Below are 25,525 nucleotides of genomic sequence, written 5' to 3'. Positions count from 1 at the left end.
GGGGTGACAGATATCCTGAGAGGTCATTTAGTCTCATCCCCAGTCCCATAATAATATCATTACATACCCAACATAGTTTAGTTCATCCATTCATTCATTTAAAGTATTTCTATATTGCGTCCCAGCCATAAGGGCCCCTGAGATGATGAACATATAAAAGCAATTAAAACAGTGTGTGTGTGTGTGTGTGTGTGTGTGTGTGTAAAAAATTAAACACATTAAAATATGCATTAATTTTTAAAAAAACAGTCTAAAAGCAATCCTACAATACAATTTTATAACAGAACATTAAAGGTCATGTCTTTAACTGTTTTGTCCACCCACTGAAGCTCCCAAGAGATGGAGCCTATCTTCCTTAGGTAAGTTTTACAATTGAGATGCTGCTACAGAGAAAGCTCTGTTATGTGTACATAACCAACCTAACTTTGTAAGATGTTGGGACTCACAACAGGACCTCCTCTGAGGATCTCAAATTTCACATAGTCCCATATGTGGGTTGCTTTCTTCCAGTGAAAGCTTTCTGCATACAAGCCAATGGGAGATGTGTGATTTTTTAATAAGGAGACTCCAACTAACAACACTCTTTTTCACATTTATGTACAGGAAATGCACTACACTTTCCCATAGCTACTGCATGTGTCTTCTCTTGAGCAAAACATTTTGAGGCCAGTGCTTACACGGATGGGAAGGGAAAAGATCCAAAAGCCACAGTAGCATAATAACTTGATTGTGGTTGAATTATTATGTCACAAAGTTGTGAGCAAGCTTTTGAGTTTCCCAACGCTCCTCATTAGGCAAGATGTCAAATTAAATCAGAGGGAAAGGAATAGAAGTATGGCTTGATCATTTTACTCCCAAGTTTCCTGCTTTGTTAAGATGGAGTGAAGGAGAAGTCATGTAAATGCAATTTGTTGTCATATCAGGGCTCATAGCTCTGTGGTAGAGCACAAGTTTTGCGTGCAAGGTGAAGTCTCTCCAATCCAAAGGAGATCTTGAGGACAGTAAATGGTGGCTGTAGCTTTCTGCTCAGTGTTCATCTCTCTCATCAGGTACTAGCCTAGTTAATGTTGTGCTTTGAGCATTTTGGAAGCACACTATAGTACAACAGCAGACCATGTCTATTCAGAAGATAAAGAGAATGACGGAAATGGTGTTGGGTAGTCCCAACTAGAGTGTTGTTGTTAACTACCTTTGAATTGGGTTTGACTCATGGCGACCCTGTGGATAAGACACCTTCAAGATCTCCTGTCCTCAAGCTCTCTGTATACTTCCTTCATGCTCCTAGCCATAGCCTCCTGGATTGAGCCTATCCACCTAGTATGCAGTCTACCTCCATTTCTCCTGTCCTCTACCTTTCCAAGCATTATTGTCTTTTCTAGTGAGTCATGCCTTCTCGTGATGTGATCGAAGTGTGACATCTTCCATTTGGTCATCCAGGCTTCAGTGAGAGCATGAGCTTGAGCTGTTTTATCTGACTAGAGTAGACCCATTCAATCAGTTGCTAAGTGGTGAGACAACACATAGGTAAATCTCTGTGATTCAGTGCGTCTAATCGAGTCAGAAGTAACAACAGGCTTTAGGACCATAGTTTTCTCCATATCCAGGACAATATTCTTCAGAGATAACCTGCTTGGGTTAACTGTGTTACTAAGAAGAGAAGTGCAACATGTCAAAAGAACAGTTTGGGTTGTCTTTCTGGATTTGAGGTTGTTATTCTTTCATCAGAGGTTCAGATACTAATGCCAAAAAGTTGTGGGTGAAGTTATTCCAGTTTTAGGTCAAGCAAAAGACAAAATGATTTCCATCCACATGGTCCATATTGCCAAATACTTTGCAAATAGGAAGCCACTTGTGTTTGTATGAGGCAACCAAGTAGATCAGATGAGACTAAAGGTTGATGGTTCACAGATACATGAGATGCCAAACATTTAATTATAGCGGACAGCTGATTAGTGAATGGAATCCATTGAAAACCACTGTCTTTAATGTGATTTGAAACTTCTGTTTGTGATATTTCCTCTGTGGCAGCTCAGGCACATGTCCAAGATGTTGTTCAGTTCATCGAGACCATCACTTGGTTACAGATTACACTACTGTTTTGGCATAATAGTTGCCAGTTGAAAAGCCTATTTCAGTCTGTGGTGTGAGATCCACCCTTCCATACACTGGGAATGTTCAAATAATGCTATGCCAGCACATGCTAAAGGCTGGACCCACTCCTTGGTAGCACCATCTGAGGTCCATAATCACACGTAGGCTCTTTGGATAGCTACTGTAATGCTACGGACACCCAAAGGTCATGTGAATCAGAGTTTGGGCTACTTCTTAAACGTGTTTCTGTATATGTGTTGGGTTACAGTGCAAAAAGGAAGATATTTTCTTCAGGATTTCAAATTGAGGTCAGTTTCAAATGCTGGCTCAGAACCTCCATTGGCAGGCAGTCCACTGAACTTGTGAGATTTGTATCCCAGTTGTTTGGCCAGGCTCCATTTGTTCCATTCACTTCACCATCTGTGTTCTTTTAGACCCAGAGAGCATAACGTCCTTTGAGCAGCATCCTAGCCACTCTCCAGGTTCTGCACTTCATAATTTCTGCCCAGCTTTTCACTAATGAGTACTTTAAAACTCAATGCTCTCTGTTTTACACACGCATTTCATTTACTGTATGTGACTAAAAGTCATTACACGTCTGATAAAAGAGTTAAGATAAGAGTTAAGATAAGATGAAAGAGATAAAAGAATTACATACATGTACATATATGGAAAAAAGTAGAATTAACCTGTCCCCTGCACAGTCTATAGCAATAGCTTTCAGAGAGACAAATTCTTTTAGAGCTTTCACAAATAAGGGTGTTGTTTTATATGTGATATATGTTTTACCAAGCTTGAAAATGTTACTTTTTTGGACCACATCTCCCAGGTTCCTCTCTCCGCCCTGGTCAAAAAATGTTTTCAGGTAAAGGTGGAAAAACTGCAAATTAAAAAACACTTTTTAAAAAGAACACCTCTCTAGGAACCTCTGTGTCCACCAGAGCAACTCTATGGTCAACATCTACTGGAAGTTGGCTGTAGTATTGTGCTGGAAGACCTACAAATGCCTAGAGAAGTGTTCTCTCTAAGAACCTCTATTTCCTCCAATGCAACTTCTGGTAAAATTTGGCCATATGATCACACTGGAGGGACTAGAGATTCCTAGAGAGAACATATTCACCAAATCTGCAAATAATCAAATCCGCAAAAGTCAAAGCTGCAAATGTGGAGGACCAACAGTACAGCCAAAAGTGCCTCTTGCTCCCACCTCCTGCTCCCATGGAACAAGCTTGGTTTGTTGACTGAAGCTATAACTTTTTATCTTTCTTCCTCTCGTTCTCCTTTATCATCTCCAGATACGATTGAGCGGTGGTCGCACGCCCTATGAAGGCCGGGTGGAAATCATGCGGGAGGACAATGGCACACTTAAATGGGGGACGGTCTGTAGCGACGGGTGGGGGATCATGGAAGCCATGGTGGTTTGTCGACAGCTGGGCCTTGGCTATGCTGACCATGCTTTCCAGGTATGACAGCACCTCTTCTTGATTTCTCAGTGGCTAAAAGTAAGGAGGGCTGATACCTTTCAGAGGATTTTGAAGCACTTATCCAAAGAATTGCTGTTCAGGCTTCCACCATTGTCTACTTGCTTTCCACTCCCAACAGCTGTTACATGGAAAAACTGTTCATATGTTATGATGCATGCCTCTAGGATACATGTGGCCAAGCAACATCAGAGTGTGGTTACGATGTTGGAAAAGGTATTAATGTGGAAGAGTAAATAGGCTAGGAGAGGCTGCAATTGTTTGCTTTTGCCAGAGTCTACAGGAAAGAGCAAGATTCAACCCCTTCCTCTCTCTGTTGAGATGATGATGATTTTATTTCTTACCTACTTCTCCCTGAGGCTTGAGGCAGTAAGTTTCCATGACCAAGCAGAGATTTGAACTCTGATCTTTAGAGTCATAGTCCAACATTTCTCTAAATTTATATGATTTGCACTGTCCATGGAAAAAATTTTAAAGTATTAAGCTAAGCAGTTGTGGTAGAAACTGGACAGTGTAATAGCTTTGTAGCAGCAGTAAGCAAAGTCCAGTACTGTATAGAAATGAACAGTCCCAGGAGGAGGATTTAAGATTACAGTAAATGGTTTTCAACCAGGTATGGAGGCAGACCACCCATAATTCAGAGAATGTGTGGTTAGGGGGAGGGCAGTGCCAAAGTCAAGGGCACATTATTCAGAGCTTGTCAAAGGCTTGTTAAGCCTTGCCACACAGTCTGGAGTCCTTCTCCTGCTAGGTCTTTGGCTTCACTTGATCTGTCATCACCCTTGCAAGATGATGATGATAAATCACATTTGTATCCCCACCTTTGCTCCAAGGAGTCCTGGAGTGCATTCTATTTTATGTAGCAGCCTTAATACCTCTTGCAGAACTTCAGACACCTGGCTAGGAAAGCCACAATGAAGCTATTTGCTTTCCAAGATAGTTGGAGACGCTGTAACAAAAGCTACTTATGCAGCCTTTCAGGAGACAGTAGAATCAATAATAAAAAATTTTTATTTAAAAATCAAGCAAACTAAATTGCTTTTTTGTTGACTGGAAGTGACAATGGGATCACTCATGGGTTTGATTGTGACAGTATGAGCATTGACTATGATACTAGTAGGGTTGCCAGTTCAGTATCATCCTAAGACCTGAGGTTTCCAAACCCAAACCTGAGATTTGGGGATAGGCCCTGATGATGCCATGAAGCCTTATGCATTAAGTACCAATCACAGTTACTCCCATTACGACCGTCTCTCATGGGAAGAAAACTGAAGAACTACAATGTCATGTAGTAAGGTACGGAAGAAACCGTTACTCTCTGGCTCTGTTTCCATTTTGCTTTCTCATGCGATAAGGCTCTTGGTCTCCCCACTCCAACACAGAGACCATGTTAGTCCATTCATCTACCTACCTTCCTACTCATCTTATTTGTCTGCAACCAAGGAAATGTGTTCTTTGATGAGGAACTTGCTGTTCTGTTCTGCATCAGCATTAAAAAGTGGTGGGCCACTGCACAGTGACTCCACCCATCAATGTGGACATTTCCCCGGGACATTTCCCCAGGAAATAAGGCAGTAGAACACACACCTCAATTGTCCAGGCCAGAAGTGGCAGCCTTCATCTAAGAACTCGTAGCTGGAAAGCTGCCACCCTTGAGATCTGTTTATATTTTCCTGTACGGTTGCCAACTTCTGGTTCAAGAGTTGAGGGCAACTGCGCCCCATTGAACAGCATCCTTTCCCATTTCCCAGCTGTGTTGACATAAGCTGGGTTAGCGCTGTTTGATGTGGGGTATTTTCCCTATGGCTGGGGCTACTGATACCTGGAATAGAAAAAGCTCTTGTGTTCTCTCCAGGCTACACCCTTGACTGGAGTATACAACAAGTCTGTGTGTGGAGCAGGGCTTGACCTCTCTCTGTGTGTGTATGTGTGTGTGCAGATGTGTAGATGAGGCTGTTGGTAAAGAGGTACCCAGTGTGTTGCAACACAGGCAATGGTACATACAGTTCATTCTCCCATTTAGAGGCTGATTCTCCTTGGGCACTAAAAAAGGCACAACAGTCAGTACTGATGTGATACCCATCTTGCATAATATTTCATACCCTGTAATGTAATGAGTGTTAACTATGAAATGATTTTTAATACAGACTGTGATAAATTCACCTTTTTGGAGGGACATAGGTCTTAGCAGCATTACCCTTCAACTGCCCTGATTTGGTCCTGGCATCCCACTTTTTGAGCTGCTGTTAAAATGTCCCACTTTCTCTCCCCTGCTTCCACTTTCCCCCTTTGTTCTTAGCTTACTTCAACTGCTGCAATCTAAAGTGCAAAAGTAGATTGCACTTTATTAACTCAGCAAGTGGGAATGGATGGAATCCTGTCCTTCCCAGTAGAGTCTGGCAAATGCAAAATGTTTCAGGGTCTCCTAACTTGTGTGTTTTTCTTCATTAATAACTTTTTATTCTGACATTGCTTGGCCATACAGGTCCCATTTCATTTGTGCAATGTTGGAGAGTAAGCAATATCTTTGGATTATTCTTAATGCAGTCAGGTATGTTAGACTCCTTTGACCTTACAACAGACCCACACACAGCTTTCCAGAATTGAACTTAATCTTTAGTGGTGTTGATTATGAAAGTGCATCATGCCCACAGACTGGGTTTTCTCATATTCTTCCAGACTCACAGATGTTGCGAGGGAGGCATCGTTTATTTTAATAGGCTATGATGCTATCGTTTCAGCACTTCTGATTCAAAACAGATCAAGCATTAATAGATGAGTTGGCGTGGGTTGGGTGGAGTTGGACACGCAGTTGCTTAAACCAGCCCCAAATCACTGCATTTGCAATAAATGCCGAGGCCTCCAGATGGGGAGAAGGTGAATCCAGAATGGCTGGGCTTGACCCACTTTCAGCTCATTTCAGAAGCAGGGTGTCGTAGGACCAACATGCCCTCAAACACTTCCATCCCTTATGGTCAGTCCAAAAAGCAATGCTAGTTCTCCAGTTCTGAAGATGACTCTTCCTCTCACTCTGAGATAACTCTCCAGCATATGAATTTCTCATGCTGGTGCATTAGCATATTAATAATCATCCATCCATGATGAAATTGAAACAGTCAATTTCCTGTACCTGGAATTTTCTGAATATTGGTCAGAATGGAGACTGCAGTCAAGAAATCAGAAGAAGACCATGGCCATCCACTCAAGACATCCATTCAACTTGTTCCCCGTGTTTGGCTCCTAGGTACTTTGATAGAAAAGAAAAGCAATGAACAGGTTGATTTGCTGCTTAATTGAGCTGTGCTCTGGGAAGATGCCAGGGCTTCAGTTACTTGCTAAGTCCAGGAAAATAGTATTTTAATAGCTGTGTAATTCAGTTAATTCCGCTTCAGGCCAGCTTAGCTGAAGGAGACCAGGTGATCCAGCATCCTATTGCTAAACAAATGCTTCCCCACTGAGATCTAATGTAAGGAGAGGAACTGAAAGACTGAGACCTTAGCTGTCAGAAGACAGACATGGGTGGGCTTCTCTCTTTCCTCTAATAACATTTGGATGAACATACGTGACATGACATGCTCTTTTGCAGTCTCACCCATCAGTGGCCACAACAGTCAATGAAGGGAGGAGAGAGCTGAAAACACACACCTTAGAAGCCGTCAGTTGTGCCCTGTGTTTATTCAGGTTTCACAAAAGGAAACAGATAAAGAGTTAGCAGAAAAATTGTCTTTCCTAACTAACATCAGGGGTGGGCAAATGTAGCTTGTGGGTTGCATTTGTTTTATTTATGCACAACGTAAAGACATCTGTCATGCCATATGCAGACCCCAGGGCTGTTTTTGTGGTCCTCAGGGGCCAAAAATATGCTAGGGGGTGTGGAGAGTATTTCTTCCACGTTTAGAAGAACCCTGTTTGGGTTTGTTTTGTTTTTTTGCCCCCAAATGCTCCAAGGTGCCTTCTAGGGAGAGCAGGAAAGGCCCAAAACATGGCACAAATGTCCCCATGTCCCATAGAAGATGTCCCATAGAAGGTGTCCAATGTCCTATAGAAAGTATTGGGGTCATTGGGGGGGAGACATTTTTTTCCAGGAGCAAGTGGTGTAGCCTCCAAGGAGTCCTGGCAGATTCTTCATCCACAGATTCAACCATTCACTGTTTGAAAATATATTCAAAAAGATATAAACTCTCAAAAGCAAACCTTGATTTTGCCATTTGATATAAGGGACACCATTTTACCATGCCACTGTATTTAATGGGACTTCAGCAATCACAGATTTTGATATCTACAAATGGGGTCCTGGAACCAAGCCCCAGCGGATTCAAAGGGCCGACTGTGTTATTTGAAATCTGTTTTTAAAAACAAAACAATAGAGTGGTTCCACTAAATATTTCTTCTTTTCCTGTGCTTCCCGCTAGGAAACCTGGTACTGGTATGGAGATGTCAGTGCTGACAGTGTTCTCATAAGTGGGGTGAAATGTTCTGGAACAGAAATGGCCCTGTCGCACTGCCGGCACGATACTCAGGTGAACTGTCCCAGGGGTGGCGGACGCTATGCAGCTGGAGTGTCCTGTACAGAGAGTGAGTCCTTAGATGCCTTTTGCTAGAACTCTAGAAGACGTCTCCGCAAATTTCCCTTTCCCATTTCTTCTTCTAGGCTTCATTTTCCCTTCCACAATATCCTGGGACTACACTATATCTAAGAGCTATCATGGTGCAGTGATTTGAGTGTTGGATTAGGACCCTAGGGGACTATGCCTCCAGAGACCAGGGTTTTTTGAATCCCCACTAAGCCATGGAAACCCACAAGGTGACTTTGGGCAAGTCACAATCTCTCTGCCTCAGGGAAGGCAATGGCAAACCTCCTCTAAACAAATCTTACCAAGAAAATCTTATGATAGGGTTGGCTTTATCACCATAAGTCAGAAATGACTTGAAGGCATACAATAATAACTCACTATAATTAGGGCATTGTGGAGGATAGCAGCTTAAGATAGTAGAAAGACGTCATGTATTTGTATTGCAAATGTAATTTTCTCCATGAAAAATGAGTGATATGAGCCTAAATCTAGTTGTCTGCCCCAACAAGAGTCGACTCCTTAAATCAGTAGGACTTCTGTAAGTGTTGACTTAACAATGAGTGTGTGACTTGCCCAAAATCTTCCAGATGGTTTCCATGGCTGTGGCTGAATGGGGACTCAAGCTCACCAATCCCAAATCCTAGGTTGCATCTGCACTGCAGAAATAATGCAGTTTGACACTGCTTTATTTGTCATGGCTCAATGCTGTGGAATCCTGGGGTTTGTACCTTGTTGTGGCACCAGAACTCTCTGTCAAAGAAGACTTAACTGTCTCGCAAATTACAGATCCCAGAATTCCATGGCACTGAGCTATGGCAGCTAAAGCAGTGTCAAACTGCATTCCTTCTGCAATGCAGATGCAGCCCTAGGTTGACACTCAAACCTTTTCACCATGCAACTTATAGCTTTAAAAAAATACATTTTAACTGAACCGAGCTGATCTGTTGTTTGGATTCCCTTTCCCCGAACTTACCGTAACAATTTTTTATGCTCCTTTCTGACCACATTCCATTTGAATGAATTTGGAGTGGGGTTCTGATTTGTAGAAAAGCACAAACAGACACACCCTCTTTTTTTTTTCTTTTTTCCTTTTCCCAATGTTTGTTGTGAATTATGAATTTCAGATGGCGATTGTATTGTCCAGCTTATGTTGCAAGACATTTTCCAGGCAAGACTCAACCTGAACCCGTTTCAAAATATAGCTGGCACATAATGATAATCATAACCTGGGAGCAAACTGGGCATTTCTGAATATTGAGCATGGTTGGCATTGGGTCTAACCGGAGATGTTGGTCCTTGGGGGCCAAAAACTCATAAACATGGTGGTCTTGATTTCCCTCTTTTTTGCCTCCAGCTGCAGCAGACCTTGTCCTCAATGCCAAAGAAGTGGAGTACACTTCATACCTCGAAGACCGCCCAATGTTCATGCTGCAGTGTGCCCTGGAGGAGAACTGCTTGGCCTCTTCGGCTGCCAACACGTCTATTTCTACTGGCTTCAGAAGGCTCCTGCGTTTCTCCTCCCAGATCCACAATAACGGACAGGCTGACTTCCGTCCCAAGAGTGGACGCCATTCCTGGATTTGGCACGAGTGTCACAGGTAAGCCTTTCTTTTTCACTCTCACCTTTCCAGGTTGCAAGAACAAATGAAAGCAAAGACAAAGGAATGGTCCAGCACAGAAGACCTTGGGTGGTCAGGGTGCTGGACTACAATGCTGAGAAACCTACTACTTTAGCCTCTTTAGTGAGTGGCCATGCAGGCTGGGGAACTCTGGGACTTGTAGTATACAACGGTATACCTTCCAAAGGATGAGGCTGCATTAGTACTGCAGAGTTCATGCAACTTGACAACAATTTATCTGCCATGGTCCAATGCTATGGAATTGTAGAGGTTCCAGATTAGAAGATGGGATTCTAGAACCCGGCTGTTGGGCCACAACTGGCTTACTGTGCCATGAGTTTGTCTGGCCTCTCTCACCTTAACTAAAAGGACAAGTCACCTTACAGCTCCGTTCGGCATTTCCGAATGGCTCAAGTTAACTGAAGCAATTGCAGCTGAGCAATGTGTTTAAACCGTCTCTATGTGTACAGAGGAATACAGAGTCAATCCCTCTTCAGTATTTCCAGTCTGTAAACACTATAATATAAACACCTATCTGAAGGAGCAGACATATTTTAGGAATGGAGTCAGGCCTGAGGTTTAACTTTTTCTTTTCTTTTTTTGCATTGGAAATAGCTTGAGCACTTCAAAGTAAATAGCTTGGATGTCTCAAAATGCTCCTTTTTTCTTTGCTTCCTTGGCTCTCTCAATCCGTTTCTGTACAGATTTGTGCAGGCTGTGGAAGTCAGACCTGGGCAAAGGCAGGGGGTGGATGCTACTTAAGAGGCAGGTAAAGAGAAACCAAAGAACATCTGGTAAAAATTTTAATTACGGCAACTCTGGGGCATTTCTTAAGTTTCCTTTTAGAGAGAAAAAATTGCTTCCCCCTCCCTCTATGTCAACATATTTAAGTAGAATAAATACATGGCTGTATGGGGTGCTGCTACCTGATATGGAATCTCAACTGTTTCTTATTAAGCCATGATTTATTTTTACAGGTGAAAAAGAATAAGCTATTTCTACTTTTCAGTTACTTCGTTTCCCCTTGTCGAAACTGGGATGCCTCTGTTTAGTGGATCTAGTTCTAAGCTTGGTTTCCATAATAAATTAGTTTCCATATTCATGCCTAAATAGCAAAGTTGGGGAGTGGGATACTACCTCTTGACCCATTTCATTTACTGCACTGAAGCAGTGGTTCAGAGTATTCATTTTCCCCTCCTGAATTTGATGGAGAGAAAGGAGCTTATCGCATGAACTTTAAAACCGGCTCAAGCCTCCTGGGCTGCAGTTGGGACATGGGATGGAGGCAGGGATTATCGCATACTAAATTGCCGCCTGCCATCAACCCAGATCCAAGCCGGGTCCCAGCCATACTCCGCCAGCACTGTTTTGAAGTTGGAAGCTTTCTGGCTCCTAAAAAGTGCTGGTGGAGCATGGCTGGGAACCGGGCTGATAGTGGGCGGCATATAGGTGACGATTTAGCATGCAATAATCCCTGTCTCCATCCCGCGTCCCGGATAAGCTCCAAAGAGAGCCCTGGCTGTCATCTGCATCCTGATGACACCACAGACCAATGTCTTTGGACCACCTTCACGAAGCAGAGAGAGTGGCCAAAAAGTTTGTTGGGCCTATTTATTCACTTGGTGGGTCTCTACTTGTAACATAATCCACCCTGGGCTTAAAATACTCCCAATACTTAAAGAGGAAGCATGGAGGCTTGTGCCTAATTGATCTCATACAGCATACTGTGTTGCACAGATGCAGTGGTGTTCTTGCTTGGAGCAGAGCAACATGACATCTCCGATTAAATGGTTGCAGATGGCGTTAATTTCCTGCCTCTGCACTAACATTGCAGCACTGGAATGTTGTTAGAAAATTCCCATAATTGGGTGGCAATGGGGGGGTCGGGTACATTCTGATCTGGACAGTGACAGATGCCTGGGAAATACTGATAATGACCATAAATAACTTGTTAAGCAAGGGATGGTATGGCCTCTAGAGAATTACAGCTAAATTAGCTCTGGATTTCCAATCATGTGACTAAACCGTATTGTTTCACAATTCTCAGTCATTAAAAACCTGTTCTTATATGGACTGTAGTGTTGTATACCATAGAATCACAGAGTTGGAAGGGACCATAAGCATGAAAAAAGTACAGTTACGAATGTGTAAGTCTATCTTACATATATGTAACTTCTCAGCAGGATGCAAGCCTAAGACTGTTGGGATAGCTGTACAATAACGACTGTCCCTAACCCAATATGTTTGCATTTCTTAGACTAACGTGATTGTGGTGTTTTACAGACTTGGTGTAATAAAGTCCATGGAGGCCAGTATCTGCCTGTGTAATATGCCTTTTGTATGTGTGTGTCACTAGCAGGATGCCAGCTGTAAGACAACTGCAACACAAACCAGAGTTGATTCCAAGCTGTCTTTAGATTAAATGTTTGGTTTCCTTCTGGTTCACACAGGCATTATCACAGCATGGAGGTGTTCACACATTATGATCTCCTGGACCTGAATGGAACCAAAGTGGCTGAAGGACACAAGGCCAGCTTTTGCCTAGAAGACAGTGACTGCACAGATGGTACATATGTTTCTAATATGCTCCCAATATGTGTTCCTCTATAAAACAAGCCTCCTTTTTTCCTTCTGCTTCAAGCAGGGGTCTAGATTAGGTTTTTTGATAAACCTTATCTTCCAGAGTGTTCACGTTTCAGCAGCTGCTAATGTTTTGAATAATTTCTACTTAATCTTTCACCATTTCCTCTACAAAAGTTAACTAAAGGAGCTTGCAAAGGGAAACAGGGACTTGCTGGAGGGACGTACTCTGACCCATAGAGGTGGTTGCACTCAGCATGATATAAACTTAGTTACCTTAGCTCAGTCTTCTCCAACAAATTTTGTCTGATCGGTTTGTTGCACTTTGCCCTGAGATCTTTGGATAAAGGGCAGGATATAACTCTTTCGATATAAATAAATAATGCCCATGTGTCTGTGCTGTCCAGAAATCTAACCAAACAGGCCCCATGCAACTGATACACAGTGAGGCTTTGCATCTCCAGCTGCAACCATCCGTTTTGTGTCAAATTCTGTTTTAAGAAGGATGTTGACAAGCTGGAATGAATCCAAATGACAGGAAAGAAGACTCTAACTGAACATTGGGGGGAAACTTGCTGGACTGTGAACAGGCTTCCTTGGAAATGGACTCTCCTTCCTTGGAGATCATTAAACAGATGTTCACAAGGTTGGAAGGGATGATATCTAGTCATCTAGAGCAACATCGTGCCACCCAGGAATATACAATTAAAGTAGTCCTGAGAAATGGCCATCAAAGATCTGTTTAAAGACTTCCAAAGAACTAGTGTCCATTGAGACAGTATATTCATGGCTGAACAGATGTTACCAGCAGCAAGTGGGCTTTCCCCCTCGTTTTGCTGGAATAGAACAGTTCCTTTCACTTCCTTTATTCTAGTCCAGTGGTTCCCAAACTTTGGTCCTCCAGATATATTGAACTTCAGTTCTCGGAAGCACCATCCAACTTGGCCAACAGTCAGGAACTCTAGGAGCTGAAGTCCAAAACATCTGGAGGATCAAAGTTTGGGAACCGCTGTTCTATTTGGTGCTTACAAAACTAAAATTGGACCAGACCTTCAAGTTCTTTGTACTAGTTATAGGATCAAGAACAGCCCCTGAGAAGGCTGGACAAAAGGGAGGATATAAGCACAGCCAGTCAGTTGGCCAGGAAGATAGAGCTGCAGTAAAATACCTGGAACATCCCAGCCACCATTAATTCATGCTTTTAAATACTGCAACTAGGCTCACCCTGGAAGATGAGCAAACTGCTAGGGATTTCGCAAAGGGAAGTTAAAACTATCCGAGTGCTGATCCTTCCTTTGTTCCCATTTCCCTTTCCCGTTTAGGTGTCCAGAAGCAGTATGAATGTGCCAATTTTGGGGAGCAAGGGATCACTGTTGGATGCTATGATGTGTACCGGCATGATATCGACTGCCAGTGGATTGACATCACAGATCTCAAACCAGGAGAATATCTCTTCCAGGTGGGGTGCAGTTCTGTAAGCTAAGAGTACTTGTCCAAAAGCCCAAAAGTCCGTTCATGCAGTCAACAGCATTGAGTGGTAAAGTTTTAGCCTTATTGTATTATTCAAATTCTGTAGGAGGAGGTAGCTGTTATGTTTGAATGCCTGGAAAAGTTACTTTGTGCTTGGAAAAGTTACTTGGGAAGACTATAGCTCCCAGAACTCAGCAGCAAGCTTGGCCAGTGAATATCGTCCTCCATCATGATTGAAAACATGATGAGGAGCAAAAATTGTTTAGCATCATCTGTGACTTAATACCTTGCCTGATGAAATGATCTATTGTCCTGAAATAAAAATATTCTGGGGAATGTTATCCATTTTCACTTATTCAGTGGGAAGAAAGGAAATTCTTTGCACGTAGAAACATACAATATTAAGATGGATGTTTCAGTCTCTGGGAATACAGTACTTCTCCAGAAAATGTTTTGTGTTTTGTGTTATGTTACCATTGGGTAACATACAAAGGTTTGATTGCTTATTTGTTGCTTAGGAAGATGCTTAAATACAAATTTAGTTACAAACAGAGATCATAGGGCAATTTTAAAGGTTCAGAATCCTGGTTAGGGTCAAATTACATGTCAAAGATCTGTTTTCAAAAACCAGTATCAAACCATATCTATAATTGTGAAGAATCTGATTATGAGGAATTCTGCCTCAGTCTGCAAAAAATATTACTCTTTCGTTTTATGTACTTTTTTGTCATCAAAAATATATGGCAAATTCAGTAAACATCCATCTAAAATGATCAAAAATAAATTATTGCAACCAAGTGTTCTCCAAACAAGTGAAAAGTTCAGGGGTATGAGTTCAGGGATGCAGAAAGGGGAGAAAGCTGCCTACGGTACTCGCCATAGCTACTACTACACAGTTGTTAACAGTTTTGACAGTAGACAACCCCAGCTACTGGACCAGCCATTTTAGAACTGGAAAATGAGATAGTGACACCTGTTTGTACAAGGATTTTCCACTAAGCCTATATCTTGGATTAGAACAGGGTTTCTCAACCAGAATTCTCTGGTTGCTAGGGATTCAGTGAGAAATGGTGACACACTAAAATAAAAAATGAGCTGTAGATGGAATAGTTTTATGCAGGAATTTGCTGAGACCTGGAAATTATTTCAAGAGTACCTCCAGGGTAAAAAGGTTGAGAAAGGCTGGTTGGGTTGGATGTTCCTTTTGGTTTCTTCCAACTCCATGATCCTCCATTTCTATTTTTTCAGATCATTGTCAATCCCAACTTCGAAGTGGCAGAGTCTGATTATTCCAACAATGTCATGAAATGCAAATGCAAATATGAGCTTCACCGTGTCTGGGTGTACAACTGTCATATAGGTGAGTTGTGGGTGTGTGTGTGTTTGTTTAAAGGCTGGTTGCAAAGATAATTTGTTGTTACCAACTGCCATCCAGTTGACTTTGACTTATGGCAACCCTATGCAGGAAATGCTGTTTTCAGTACAAAACAGTTGCATGCTCATTTTGTGGAAAATAAATCATAGGATTATAGGATCCTAGAGTTGGAAGGGGCTTTGTGGGCCATCAGTTCCAACCTGCTTCTTCAGTGCAGTGTTTCCCGCTAAAGCCTCCCCAGCAGGTAGTTTGCTCAGCCTCTTTATGAAGGCATCTTCAATCCCACCATCTCTCTAAGCAATTTGTTCCATTGCTGGACTGCTCTCATTGCCAATAGTTCCTTCTAATGTTCAATCAAAATCTACCCACCTGTATCTTAAAGCCATTAGAGCAGGTCCTCCCCTCTGGGGCAACAGAGAACAAGTTTTCACCCTCCGCTCTGTGACAGCCCTTGAGATATTTAAAGCGTGAGTACCCAGCTTGTTGGGGGCAATTGGCTTACACATCTAGTTCACTGATAAGTGGTACAGAAAGGTGCTTGCTATTGCTATATAATCCCTTCACGGAGAAACCTAGTGAAGAATTACATCCTTAATAACCAAACTGCTCATAACATCTCTTTCCCTTTTCTCCCCTCGCAGCCAACTCCTACAGTGATTCAATAGAAGAGCAATTTGATCATTACAATGGACTTATGACCAACATGGTGTCTTAATCTAGTTTTTAAGGAAGACGGAATTGCCTTTTTCCCCATGATTTCCCAAACCACTGCTCAGAAAATGAAAAGTAATCAAGCAAACAACTATGAACTTTTAAAATTAGCTTTGTAAGTTATTTTCAGGGTTGTGCTCTGCGTCTCCTTTACGGTGTTCAGCAGCAACAGGGGTTGACTCTCATTTCCCATTACTTCTAGCAGAGATATTTTGCAATGCCATCCATGTTCAATGTGCACTGCAAGCTCTCCTGCCACTTTTGAACACAACAGACAGGCAGGAGCACCATCTTGTGGACAACCCGCATGAAGATGTCTGATGTTGCATAACTATCACTTCCCCCAAAGGAACTTCTGCAGCTTCTTGTTCTATTTTGGTAGGATTTGAAAATCTGACTCTGCACTACTGATGCAGAATGAAGGACAAGTGCAAGTCTTGAGCATTATGCCAATTCTCCTGGACTGACATAACTCCTCCAGTCTTTCTCCAAGAGCACCTTTTGACAGCCAGCTTTGGCCAAAGGTTTGATAATGGCATGATAGAAAAATGTTGCTCAAGTCATTCCCTGTATCTTGGTTTTCAAAGCCACTAGCCTGTGATTTCCCCCCTTTAACACAGTAAGCTGTTGACTCACCTCAGTGCCTTCTCCCATTCAGAATGACAGTCAAATGCATTTTGCAAAGATACTAACCATCCAAGCCAGTCCTCTCCTTCTCTCGTTTTATCCTTTAATTTCTTTTGTGGATGGGAGCAAAGAATTTTTTAAAAAAACAAATACAAACACATTACTAAATGCATAATGGTGCTAGGCACATGTACCTCTGTTTGTTTGAGGTCATGCATTGCTACTACAATCTACACCTACTTGAATATGCTTTTAAAATGTTTTTGTCCACTGGAAAGAGAGAATGGATGCAATTTATTTTCAGTGAACAAAGCCAAGTGGTGTCATTTTTTATTTTTCAACTCCTCTGTTGCATGGTTAAAGGAGGATACTGGATGGTAGGGGTCATTTAGATTTGCTTCACTGGAATGGAGTTTCTAGTCCAGTATGTTTCCAAAAGCAGGAACCTAGGTGTTCCTTGCATGCTTAGGAAGGACATAAAGAAGGAGGCCTTCTCCTAAACATCTGGTGATGAGCTATGCTGCCTCTGTCCCTGGAGGCTCTGTTCAGCTAGCATAGTTACTAGCCCATGCTAGATGCCCTGTCTGTATTGGCACAATTCACTGGATACCTAAAGCATAGGCAGAGAACAGAAAAACGAATTGGGTCTTTCCCTTCTTCAGAACCTATTCTGTAGCCAACTTTGCCACATGTGAAGTTGGAGGAACCAACCTTCCCTGACTGGAGAACTGAACTATCTATCCACATCCAAGGTGCTATCAATGTTTTCTTGTCCACTACTGGAGAGATTTCAGCAAGCTGGGTTCGTATGTCTATTCAGAGATTCTTGTGAATATTTCACAGCAACCCATTGCTCTCTTCCTCCATTTTCACCAGCAAAACAGAAGCAAGAATTGACTAGACAAATTTATTTGGAGAATGAATGAGGCTGTAAGAGGTACTTTGCAGACTTGGTGCTACATGAATTATGTTTCCTGTCTGGGTTTTTTGCAGTAATGTAGAAGACCTTCAGCATTTCTTTTCTCCATGTATAACCTACCTCGCAGGGCTTTTTTGAGGCTAATGGGCAAATCATGCAACTATGCTTGGGCTGGCCGAGTTCAGCATGAGATAGGTGTCATTTAACTTGCCCAGGAGTCAAAGCTAGTAGTTTGGCATGTCACCCATGTTGCTGCAGCATACAAAACCAGGAGTACCAATGGTGAACAGATCAAATCCAGCCATTGAGCTGTTACTGTATATGTAGTTGTGGGGTGGTAAGAAAGGTCTGGATAGCTAAACAACCACTGCAGAACAGCAGATAGACTTATTTTTAGAAGATCAGAGGAGACGGAGAAGTCCAAAAGTCAAAATGCTGCATCCATTTCTGACCACAACAGAGACCCATTCCACCTTCTTTCCTTCCCCATGCACGAAAATGGGGATGTTTTTATTTGATGGGAGGTATACTACTGCACCTGAATACCAACCAAGATCTCCAGGCTTGGATTTCTGGATGCTGCTAGTCACCGACTCCCATCATCCCCAAGCACTAGTCATGATATTAGGGTGTAAGGTCACAGTGTATCATCACCCAGGGACTCCAGGTTGGGAATGTCTGGAGTGTTTCTACAGATGAATTCTGTACGAAGTCTTATTCTGCCATGTGATAGTTTGTTGAAAGCTTTATTTTATTCTGAAAGAGTGAGGCCAGCAGCCACACTCTTTCCATGCAGCCTCAACATTTCTGGGGTACCTGAACAATGTGGGCAACTAGCACACATCTGCCATCAGACCCAGATGGGCAACCAGAGGTCAATTCATAACCCACTCCAGCAAGTTCACTTTCATTAATAGCAGTAAGAAGAGAAGCTAACCTTGTCCTATGTTAGAAAATAAGGTACCTCTCCTAATCCCTGACTGCATTTAACCGAAATTAGGGTTGGAGCTTGTAAATGTTATTTCATGGGACCACAGTTCCTTGAATTCTTCCAAAGTCAGGAGAATTCAGGGATATTGGTCCTACAAAGCATTTCCAAGCTCTAGCCAGGGCCCAGGAAGAAATATAACACACAGTACAATGCAAGGGGCCAGCTGTGGAATACAGAAACATGTATATCATTGCATCACCACATCAATGCATAATCACAACTGAACCCCACAAACGGGGCTAGGGCTGTCTGGTAAGGTGTTATCTGTTCATTTGGGTTCCTTTATGACAAAAACGGCAAATTGGCAACAAAACCAACATCAAGATCCAGAAAGGGTTCCTACCCAGACCTTATGAACAAAGCAAGAAACAAAGTTGTTAAAATTTAATGGGCAAAAAAATAAGGATTTGGAAAACCACAATGTATATTTAAGTTAACAGCTTTAATTCAAAAAACCAAAACCAGAAGTCAAAAAAATCCTTACAAACTTTGATTAAAGAAGGTATTGAACCGCTGCAAACATATTGCTTTGTGTGTGTCTCGTCTTTGTTAACAATCTAGACCTCATGAATGGCAAGCCTGCTCCTTCCTTGGTTCAAGGTTGGTGCTCCCTTGGGTGAATTTGTGCACAAGTGCTCCACATGAGGCTAGATACTCAGGGAAGAAGTATACAGATGCAGGATGAGAGCCTCTTTCCAGTTGGCAGAATGTAAAGTTCGACTGGAATACTTACGCAGAGTATACCAGAGAACGAAGGTAAAGGGAGGCCACCAAAGAGAAAGTGTGAAGATGGCAAGATTGGGCAACAGCCTAGGACCTGCCTGGGAGCTGCTGCCTAACCTGCCCAAACTACTGTGTAAAGAGATCATGGATACCACCTTATGCAACATCGGGAAAAGTAGTTGCATTAACGTAACACTTGGTTGAACTACTGCTCTGAAAGAGCAGCAAAGAGAAAAGGTGAAAATGACAAACTTGGCAACAGCACGAGGGAGAGCTGTGTCCAGGTGCTGCTACACATTCTGCCAAAATCATTGCTTACTTACTCAAGAACAGAAAAAGCAGTTACTCTAGCAAAAGGCTTGGAGAGCATTTCTGCTTCAATCTTATAACACATTACCATTTCCAGAAACACTGAGAGAAGGGGAAAAAGAGGGGGAATAATAATAATGCTACTTAATTCTTTTTTTACTGCTATGGTAGGAACTCTGCTTCCACACCATCAAAAAAAAAAAAAGTTGTGCTACAGTTTCCAGAAGTCCTCACTTGTGACTTTACTGGCTAAGCTTTCTGGGTCTGGCAGTCCCACAACATGTGGAGGGCTGCACACTTCCAACCCTTGCTTTTCCTGTTGTGCTTCTAGTTCCTCCCTGTCTCCCCAACCACCTTCAAAAAGAACTTTTGTGGGCTTCTGATTTGCATTTCAATCATAACCACATCAAAAATCTGAGCTGGGTGAAACAGCACCCATGGGGCAGTGGGGAAGGAAGGAGTACCACTTTCTTCCTTTCTGTTCCTTTCTGATGCCTCCCAGCATGGGCAGGCAAGATGTCGAGAAGGAAAACTGAAGAGTCACCCTACTAGACTAAGAACATTTACCAACTTAGGAATGGGAACGTCAGTTCCAGGCCTTGCCAACTTCACAGAGCATAGCCTTAAAAACAAAAAAACAGCCAAATCACACATACAAAATGTGCTGGCAACATATGAAAATGGTGGAGAAGGGGCCAGTTTCTTCTTATGCTCTGGTCCCTTCTCATGTGGCCTTCAGAGATCAACCTCATTCCCACGAGGAAGTTCTGTAACTCACCATGAACTCTCACCGACAGCTATTTCCAGTTTCTAACACAACTATCATCTCAGTACCGCAAAAAACAAACAACTATTCAATAGGCAGAGATGAGAACTACCACCATCTCACTGTTGGTATACACAGTTTAATACCACACCCAGATGATTATCTTCATCACCCCAAGAAGCATAGTGCACTCTAGTTTTGCTCTGCTGGATTTGGGTTCTGTGGTTCCAACACCCGACAAGCATGGCGCCGCGGTGTTTTCCGCTGCAATCCCAGGGCTCTGGTAACCAGCCTCCTAGCTACCACTGTGTCTGTCTGAGGTCTCTCTTTTGCCAGTTGTAGGAGCTCTAAGAAAAACAGAAATAGAGGAAAGGGGGAGATGAAGTGTCAGGGAGGGAAGGCAATACAGGGAACCCTTGAGGACCTGGCAAAACAAATGTTGAACTCTGGAAAGGGTTTTTGACTCCCAAGAGACATTTTCCCCCCAGTGGGTATCGTAGTGGCTTGATTGTTAGACTATGACTTTGGAGACCAGGGTTCGAATCCCAGCCACCATGTCCCTTTTCCACCAGTCCATTTATTGGCCAGCATGACTTTCCTGGCCATTTAAAAGTACCAGGTGAGTTGTGAATCACAAGGATGGGTTCACACTTAGCAGCAAAGTGACAAAAGTCTATTCCCAGAGGCACTGGGCACAGTTACCAAATTGTGGGGAGGAAGAGAACTAACCACAACAACTCCTCCATCACAATGAACATGTTGAAAGTTAAATTCATACTTACTTGGCCGCTGAAGAGCCTTGATTTTTGACTGTCTGGTACCATGGATTAGAGGACGGACCTTTAAAGAGGTATAACTTTGTTCTAGTGCTTGAGATGCTGGAAAGAGAGAGAGAGAATGCCATGTGGGGGATATAAGCACAACAAGAAACTAATTCGCACCATTGTTCCAAATGTGGGTAAAGTTCTTCACAGAGCAGAGATTGTCTTGAGAGTCAACCTTGTTGCCTGGTACAGTTGGCCCTTCGCACCCATGGATTACGCATTCATGGACTCAACCTTCCACAGCTTGAAATTTTTATTTACTTATTTTTTAATTCTAAAAAAAAGCACCTTGATTTTGCTATTTTCTGTAAGGGCCACCATTTTGCTACCCCATTGTATATCATGGGACTTTGGTGTTTTGGTATTCACAAGGGGTCCTGGAACCAAACCCAAGTGGATACAAAGGGCTCACTATACTTCTCCTTGGAATGCCCAATGCCTAGGGAGAGCCAGATCCTTCATGCACATTGGATTTTCACACTGTACATGTTGCACAATTGTGCATGGGGGGTTGCATAGTGCTGCTGCAAACATGCTGCACCATGTAAACCCCCATGCAGAACTGGTGCAGCATATGATATTTATGCTATGCTGAGGAGATGTTAGACTGCAGCCTTTGACTGGAAGTCAGGCAGATGTTACTACTCAATCACTATTGCAAAAAAACCTAAAATTACCTGCTGCCAAACTGGAAAAGATACCAAGAGCATGAGTGTCATCGACCCACTGCAGCTTAAATCCACTCTCTCTAAAATGAAACAATAATTATGTATTAATCCTCATGTCTAATAGTCATGGATAGTCACAGGTTGGTCCAATCTCCCTTTAAAGCCATCCATGTTGGCAGTCATCCCTACACCTTGTGATAGGAAGCTTGACAGCTTAATAAGACACTGAGGAAATACTTCCTTTTGCCTGCTGTATGGCACTATTTAGTGGACGGCCCTGGGTTTGTGTAATAACACTGGGGAGATAAGCTTCTCCCATCCACAACATGCATGATTTTATATAGATCTATCATTCGCTCCCTAAACTTGCCTTTTTCTTTAGCTAAACATTGTCAAATGTTGTCGCCTTTTCTCACACAGGATTTGCTGGCTGTTAAGAAATATTACATCCCAACAGCTCCTGCCTGATATGGTAGATTGATCAAAACTCAGAGAGAATGAAACATGAGATCTGAGAATCTCTGCAAAACCAAAATCCAGTTAGGAGATATGCTTTAAGCACTGTTCAGGGCTGCTAGATTCTTGGGTACCATGACAATTCAACTTCAGAGGAGGAAGGTATTCTGACTTTGGCATCCTTTCTTGCTACTAGACTGGAAAAGAAAGCAGGCAACTTACTGAAACTCTGCAAAGACCTCCAAGAGGTGCTCAGTTTTTAGTAAGGGAGAAAAATCATAGATCTCGAGCACGTGTCCAAAATCTCCTTCGTTGATCTGCGCCTCGCCATAGCTAGAACAATCAAACTGGATTTTTTCAATGCTTATGTCCTTTATGGTCAAATAATTTGTGATCTGGAAAAGAGGAGAGAGGGAATAGCTGCATTTACACAATGAGGGGTTTAGCTCGGTGCTTTCTATGCAGAGGCTACAGGACAGCAGTTTCCAAAAACTGGTCTTCCAGTTGCTATGGAGTTCAACTGTCCAGCTTGGCCAACAGCCAAGAATTCTAGGAGCTGTAATCCAAAATATCTGGAGGACAAAAATTTGGGAACTATTGTCCTAAGAGGTTGCATGCAACTGGAATTAGGAGCTTCAGCACAAACATGCTGAAAATCAACCAAAAATGACAACCACAAGGAAGGCAACTTCACTTCCAGCCTACAGAAAAGGAGCACAGGGGGAAATTGTCTCACTACCACCACCTGTGCAATTGCCTACCCCTTGCTTTAAATCTTTGGGCACACAGTGCCATGTTGTAGCTCAGTGTTACGCTTGAACTAACCCCTTTGGAAACCAACCAGCTAATAAAGGCTTTACCTCTTGTAAGAGCTCAGCACCACAGTCATCCTCAAAGATGCTATCCTTTTCTTCCACCACAGAGTTCCTCATGTCTCTGTCCCCAGAAGACAGCTCCAGGCCAGGCCACAGGTTTCCTTCCAGGTCTGCCATCTCTCTCTGCTGGTTTTCAAGAACGCAGCCACCTTTGCCATATTCGCACACAGAGGTATTTAAATAAGGTACAGCCTGGGAGTCCAGCACAGGCAGGTCTTTGCAGCTTCCTGCTCCAGGAGATGATGTCCACCCGGTCACAGGGAAACCTATTCTGTTTTGATCCCCAGTGTCTCTACAGGCCTCTGTCTGGCTATGCTGGAACACAGATGCATCACAGCAGTCTTTATCCTGGGTTTCCAAGGCTGACATTTCTGGACTGCAATGGGACACAGTGGCATCTGTTGTGCCCTCTTTCGGAGAAGGTGTCTTGCTATCCTCCACTCCACTGGCACAAGTACAAACATCATTCTTATCTTCCAAGAAGCAGGAAGCACTAGGAGGGTTTGAGAAAATGGTATCGATAACAGGTCCCTCACACTCTTCAGGCAGGGATGGAAAGGTATTGCTTTCCAAAACAGAGGAATCAGGGCTGCTCTTTTCTTTGTCTTGAAGAATGGACATCTTTATGCTCAATTCTAAAGCTACGTTCTCTGGAACTATATTGTTCTGTTCTTCCAGCAATGGTAGGTGATTACTTTCTTCTGAGACCACATTGGCAGAACCCTCTTCCTTCCATTCTTCCTGAAAGTCGGACTTTTCACAATAGTCATGTACCAAAGGATCTCTGCCATCTTCATGTGGGCTTCCTCCAGCAGTCAGAGTTTGGCTGCTCTCTAGTATGAAGGGAGATTGTTCAATGTTATGCTGGCCGCCATCTTCTGATACACTGGGTGCACATTCCAGCAGATGAGAACTTAGGCACTCTCCCTTGCCACTCTTAGCATCAGACTCCAAAATATTTGTATACATCTCTTGAGGACTTTCAGCCTTGGAGTATTCCACATCAGGAGCTGGCAACCTGTTGGTCTCTGTAATCCTATCACTTCCATTGACCACACTTGACCTTGGACACTCAGACTCAATTGTTCTAATGCCATGGGACTCACTTCCAGATGCATCTAGTGGCCCTTCTTTTTGCAAGCCCTCTGGCTTCTTCCGCATGGCCCTGGGGACATACAGAGCTCTATCTGGCTTCTTTCGGGGCTGCCTTCTTCCCCGGCCATTTCCTCTCTGGGATTGGGAGCCATCGGCCAACGCTTCGCCGTGACGTGGTCCCCCTCTTGACCGGCCTCCTCTGTTTCTTGGGTGGAAAGGGTGACTTGAGGTGGAGGTATTTCCTCGGAAGCCATCTTGATCCTCTGGGTCATCTGGCAACCTAGCCCCAAGAAAGGAAGAAGGAAACAAAAAGCCAGGAAAGAGTAGTGTGAATTCCAAAACAAGAACCTTCCTTACCAAGAGTCCAGTGTTGTCTGAACCAACTACTCAGGAATTAAGTCCCAGACTTCAAATCCCTTCATAGGGATTTTCTTGGCAAGATTTGTTCAGAGGAAGATTCACTGCACCATTTTAATTAATATCCAATGTTATTCTTTATTATATTGTCTGTCATATCTGCTTTTGAATGAGCCTTCTTGTTTCACTTCTCTCTTAAATAAAGATGCTCTGTCTGATTTCTTCAATTAGCAATGCTGACGCTGTCTTGATTTTAAGTTATCTGGACTATGGGATGTTTTTAGACAACAACTTTCAGAGTTTTAATGATAACAAATTTATCTGTATTTTATCATATGCTTTGCACAGAAGGTACAAACACTTTACTATTCAAATATTTAAAAAATAAATTTTGGAGCCAGGAAAAAGAGAATTAATTTAATTTAAAGAGCATTAAAGACCAATTTCTTCTAGCAGGCCTACCCAGATGATTACATTTCAGATGATTACAGTAATGGGAAATGCAAAGATATAGCCATGCTATAGAATCAGTATGTAGAAAGATCTTTGAGACTAACCAAAAGAAAGTTGACAGCACGCATCTGAAGAAGTAGTCTGAAGTCTACAGAAGCTCACGTTGCCAACTTCTTTCTTTCGGTTAGTCTCAAAGGTGCTACAAGATCTCTCTACACACAGTAATGGGAAATATTACTTTTGAAAAGCAGGTTTCCCAGCTCTGCTACTGACATGGCTAACAGAAAGTTACCAAGGGGGAAAGTCCTACCTTATGGCCGAGTGGCAAACTACTGTCCTCCGTCTCCATCCTTCTCCCACAGAAAAGCTGCTCAGATGGTCAACATCATCAACGGTCCGGTGGATCAGGTACCGGAGGCGACTGGACAAGGGAGGAAACAAAAGGACCCTGGAAGAGAGCACAAAGAGCCACAAAATCAAAATCAAACAGACAACAATATAGCCATGCTTCCACATCTGCTGGCCACTGGACAACCATAAAGAAAAGCCAGTGTTTATCAA

At 42.8% G+C, this 25,525-nt stretch overlaps 2 protein-coding genes across 5 annotated transcripts in view; one reads left to right on the top strand and one right to left on the bottom strand.

Annotated features, from left to right (window-relative positions):
- Positions 1–18,838, top strand: part of LOC149306775 (lysyl oxidase homolog 2-like) — a 63,034-nt gene extending 44,196 nt beyond the window's left edge. For all 4 annotated transcript variants that reach the window (XM_089539393.1, XM_089539392.1, XM_089539394.1 and 1 more), the window contains 7 exons: positions 3,387–3,554; positions 7,985–8,147; positions 9,501–9,744; positions 12,216–12,331; positions 13,668–13,804; positions 15,064–15,175; positions 15,832–18,838. In XM_089539393.1, coding sequence (XP_089395519.1) covers positions 3,387–3,554; positions 7,985–8,147; positions 9,501–9,744; positions 12,216–12,331; positions 13,668–13,804; positions 15,064–15,175; positions 15,832–15,905 — 1,014 coding nt within the window. In that variant the 3' untranslated portion in view covers positions 15,906–18,838. The remainder of the gene's footprint in view (positions 1–3,386; positions 3,555–7,984; positions 8,148–9,500; positions 9,745–12,215; positions 12,332–13,667; positions 13,805–15,063; positions 15,176–15,831) is intronic.
- A 66-nt stretch (positions 18,839–18,904) lies between these two features.
- R3HCC1 (R3H domain and coiled-coil containing 1) overlaps positions 18,905–25,525 on the bottom strand; it is an 8,599-nt gene continuing 1,978 nt past the window's right edge. The window contains exons 3-8 of the mRNA XM_089538199.1: positions 25,275–25,412; positions 23,045–24,434; positions 22,407–22,579; positions 21,738–21,808; positions 21,019–21,114; positions 18,905–20,583 (exon numbers count right to left, since the gene is read on the bottom strand). Of these exons, the coding sequence (XP_089394325.1) occupies positions 20,429–20,583; positions 21,019–21,114; positions 21,738–21,808; positions 22,407–22,579; positions 23,045–24,434; positions 25,275–25,412 (2,023 nt within the window). The 3' untranslated portion in view covers positions 18,905–20,428. The remainder of the gene's footprint in view (positions 20,584–21,018; positions 21,115–21,737; positions 21,809–22,406; positions 22,580–23,044; positions 24,435–25,274; positions 25,413–25,525) is intronic.

The sequence above is a fragment of the Sceloporus occidentalis genome, unplaced genomic scaffold, assembly GCF_023333645.1.
Source record: "Sceloporus occidentalis isolate IW3139 unplaced genomic scaffold, rSceOcc1.0.p SCAF_9, whole genome shotgun sequence".
NCBI lineage: Eukaryota > Metazoa > Chordata > Lepidosauria > Squamata > Phrynosomatidae > Sceloporus > Sceloporus occidentalis.
This window is presented reverse-complemented; position numbering and strand designations above follow the sequence as displayed.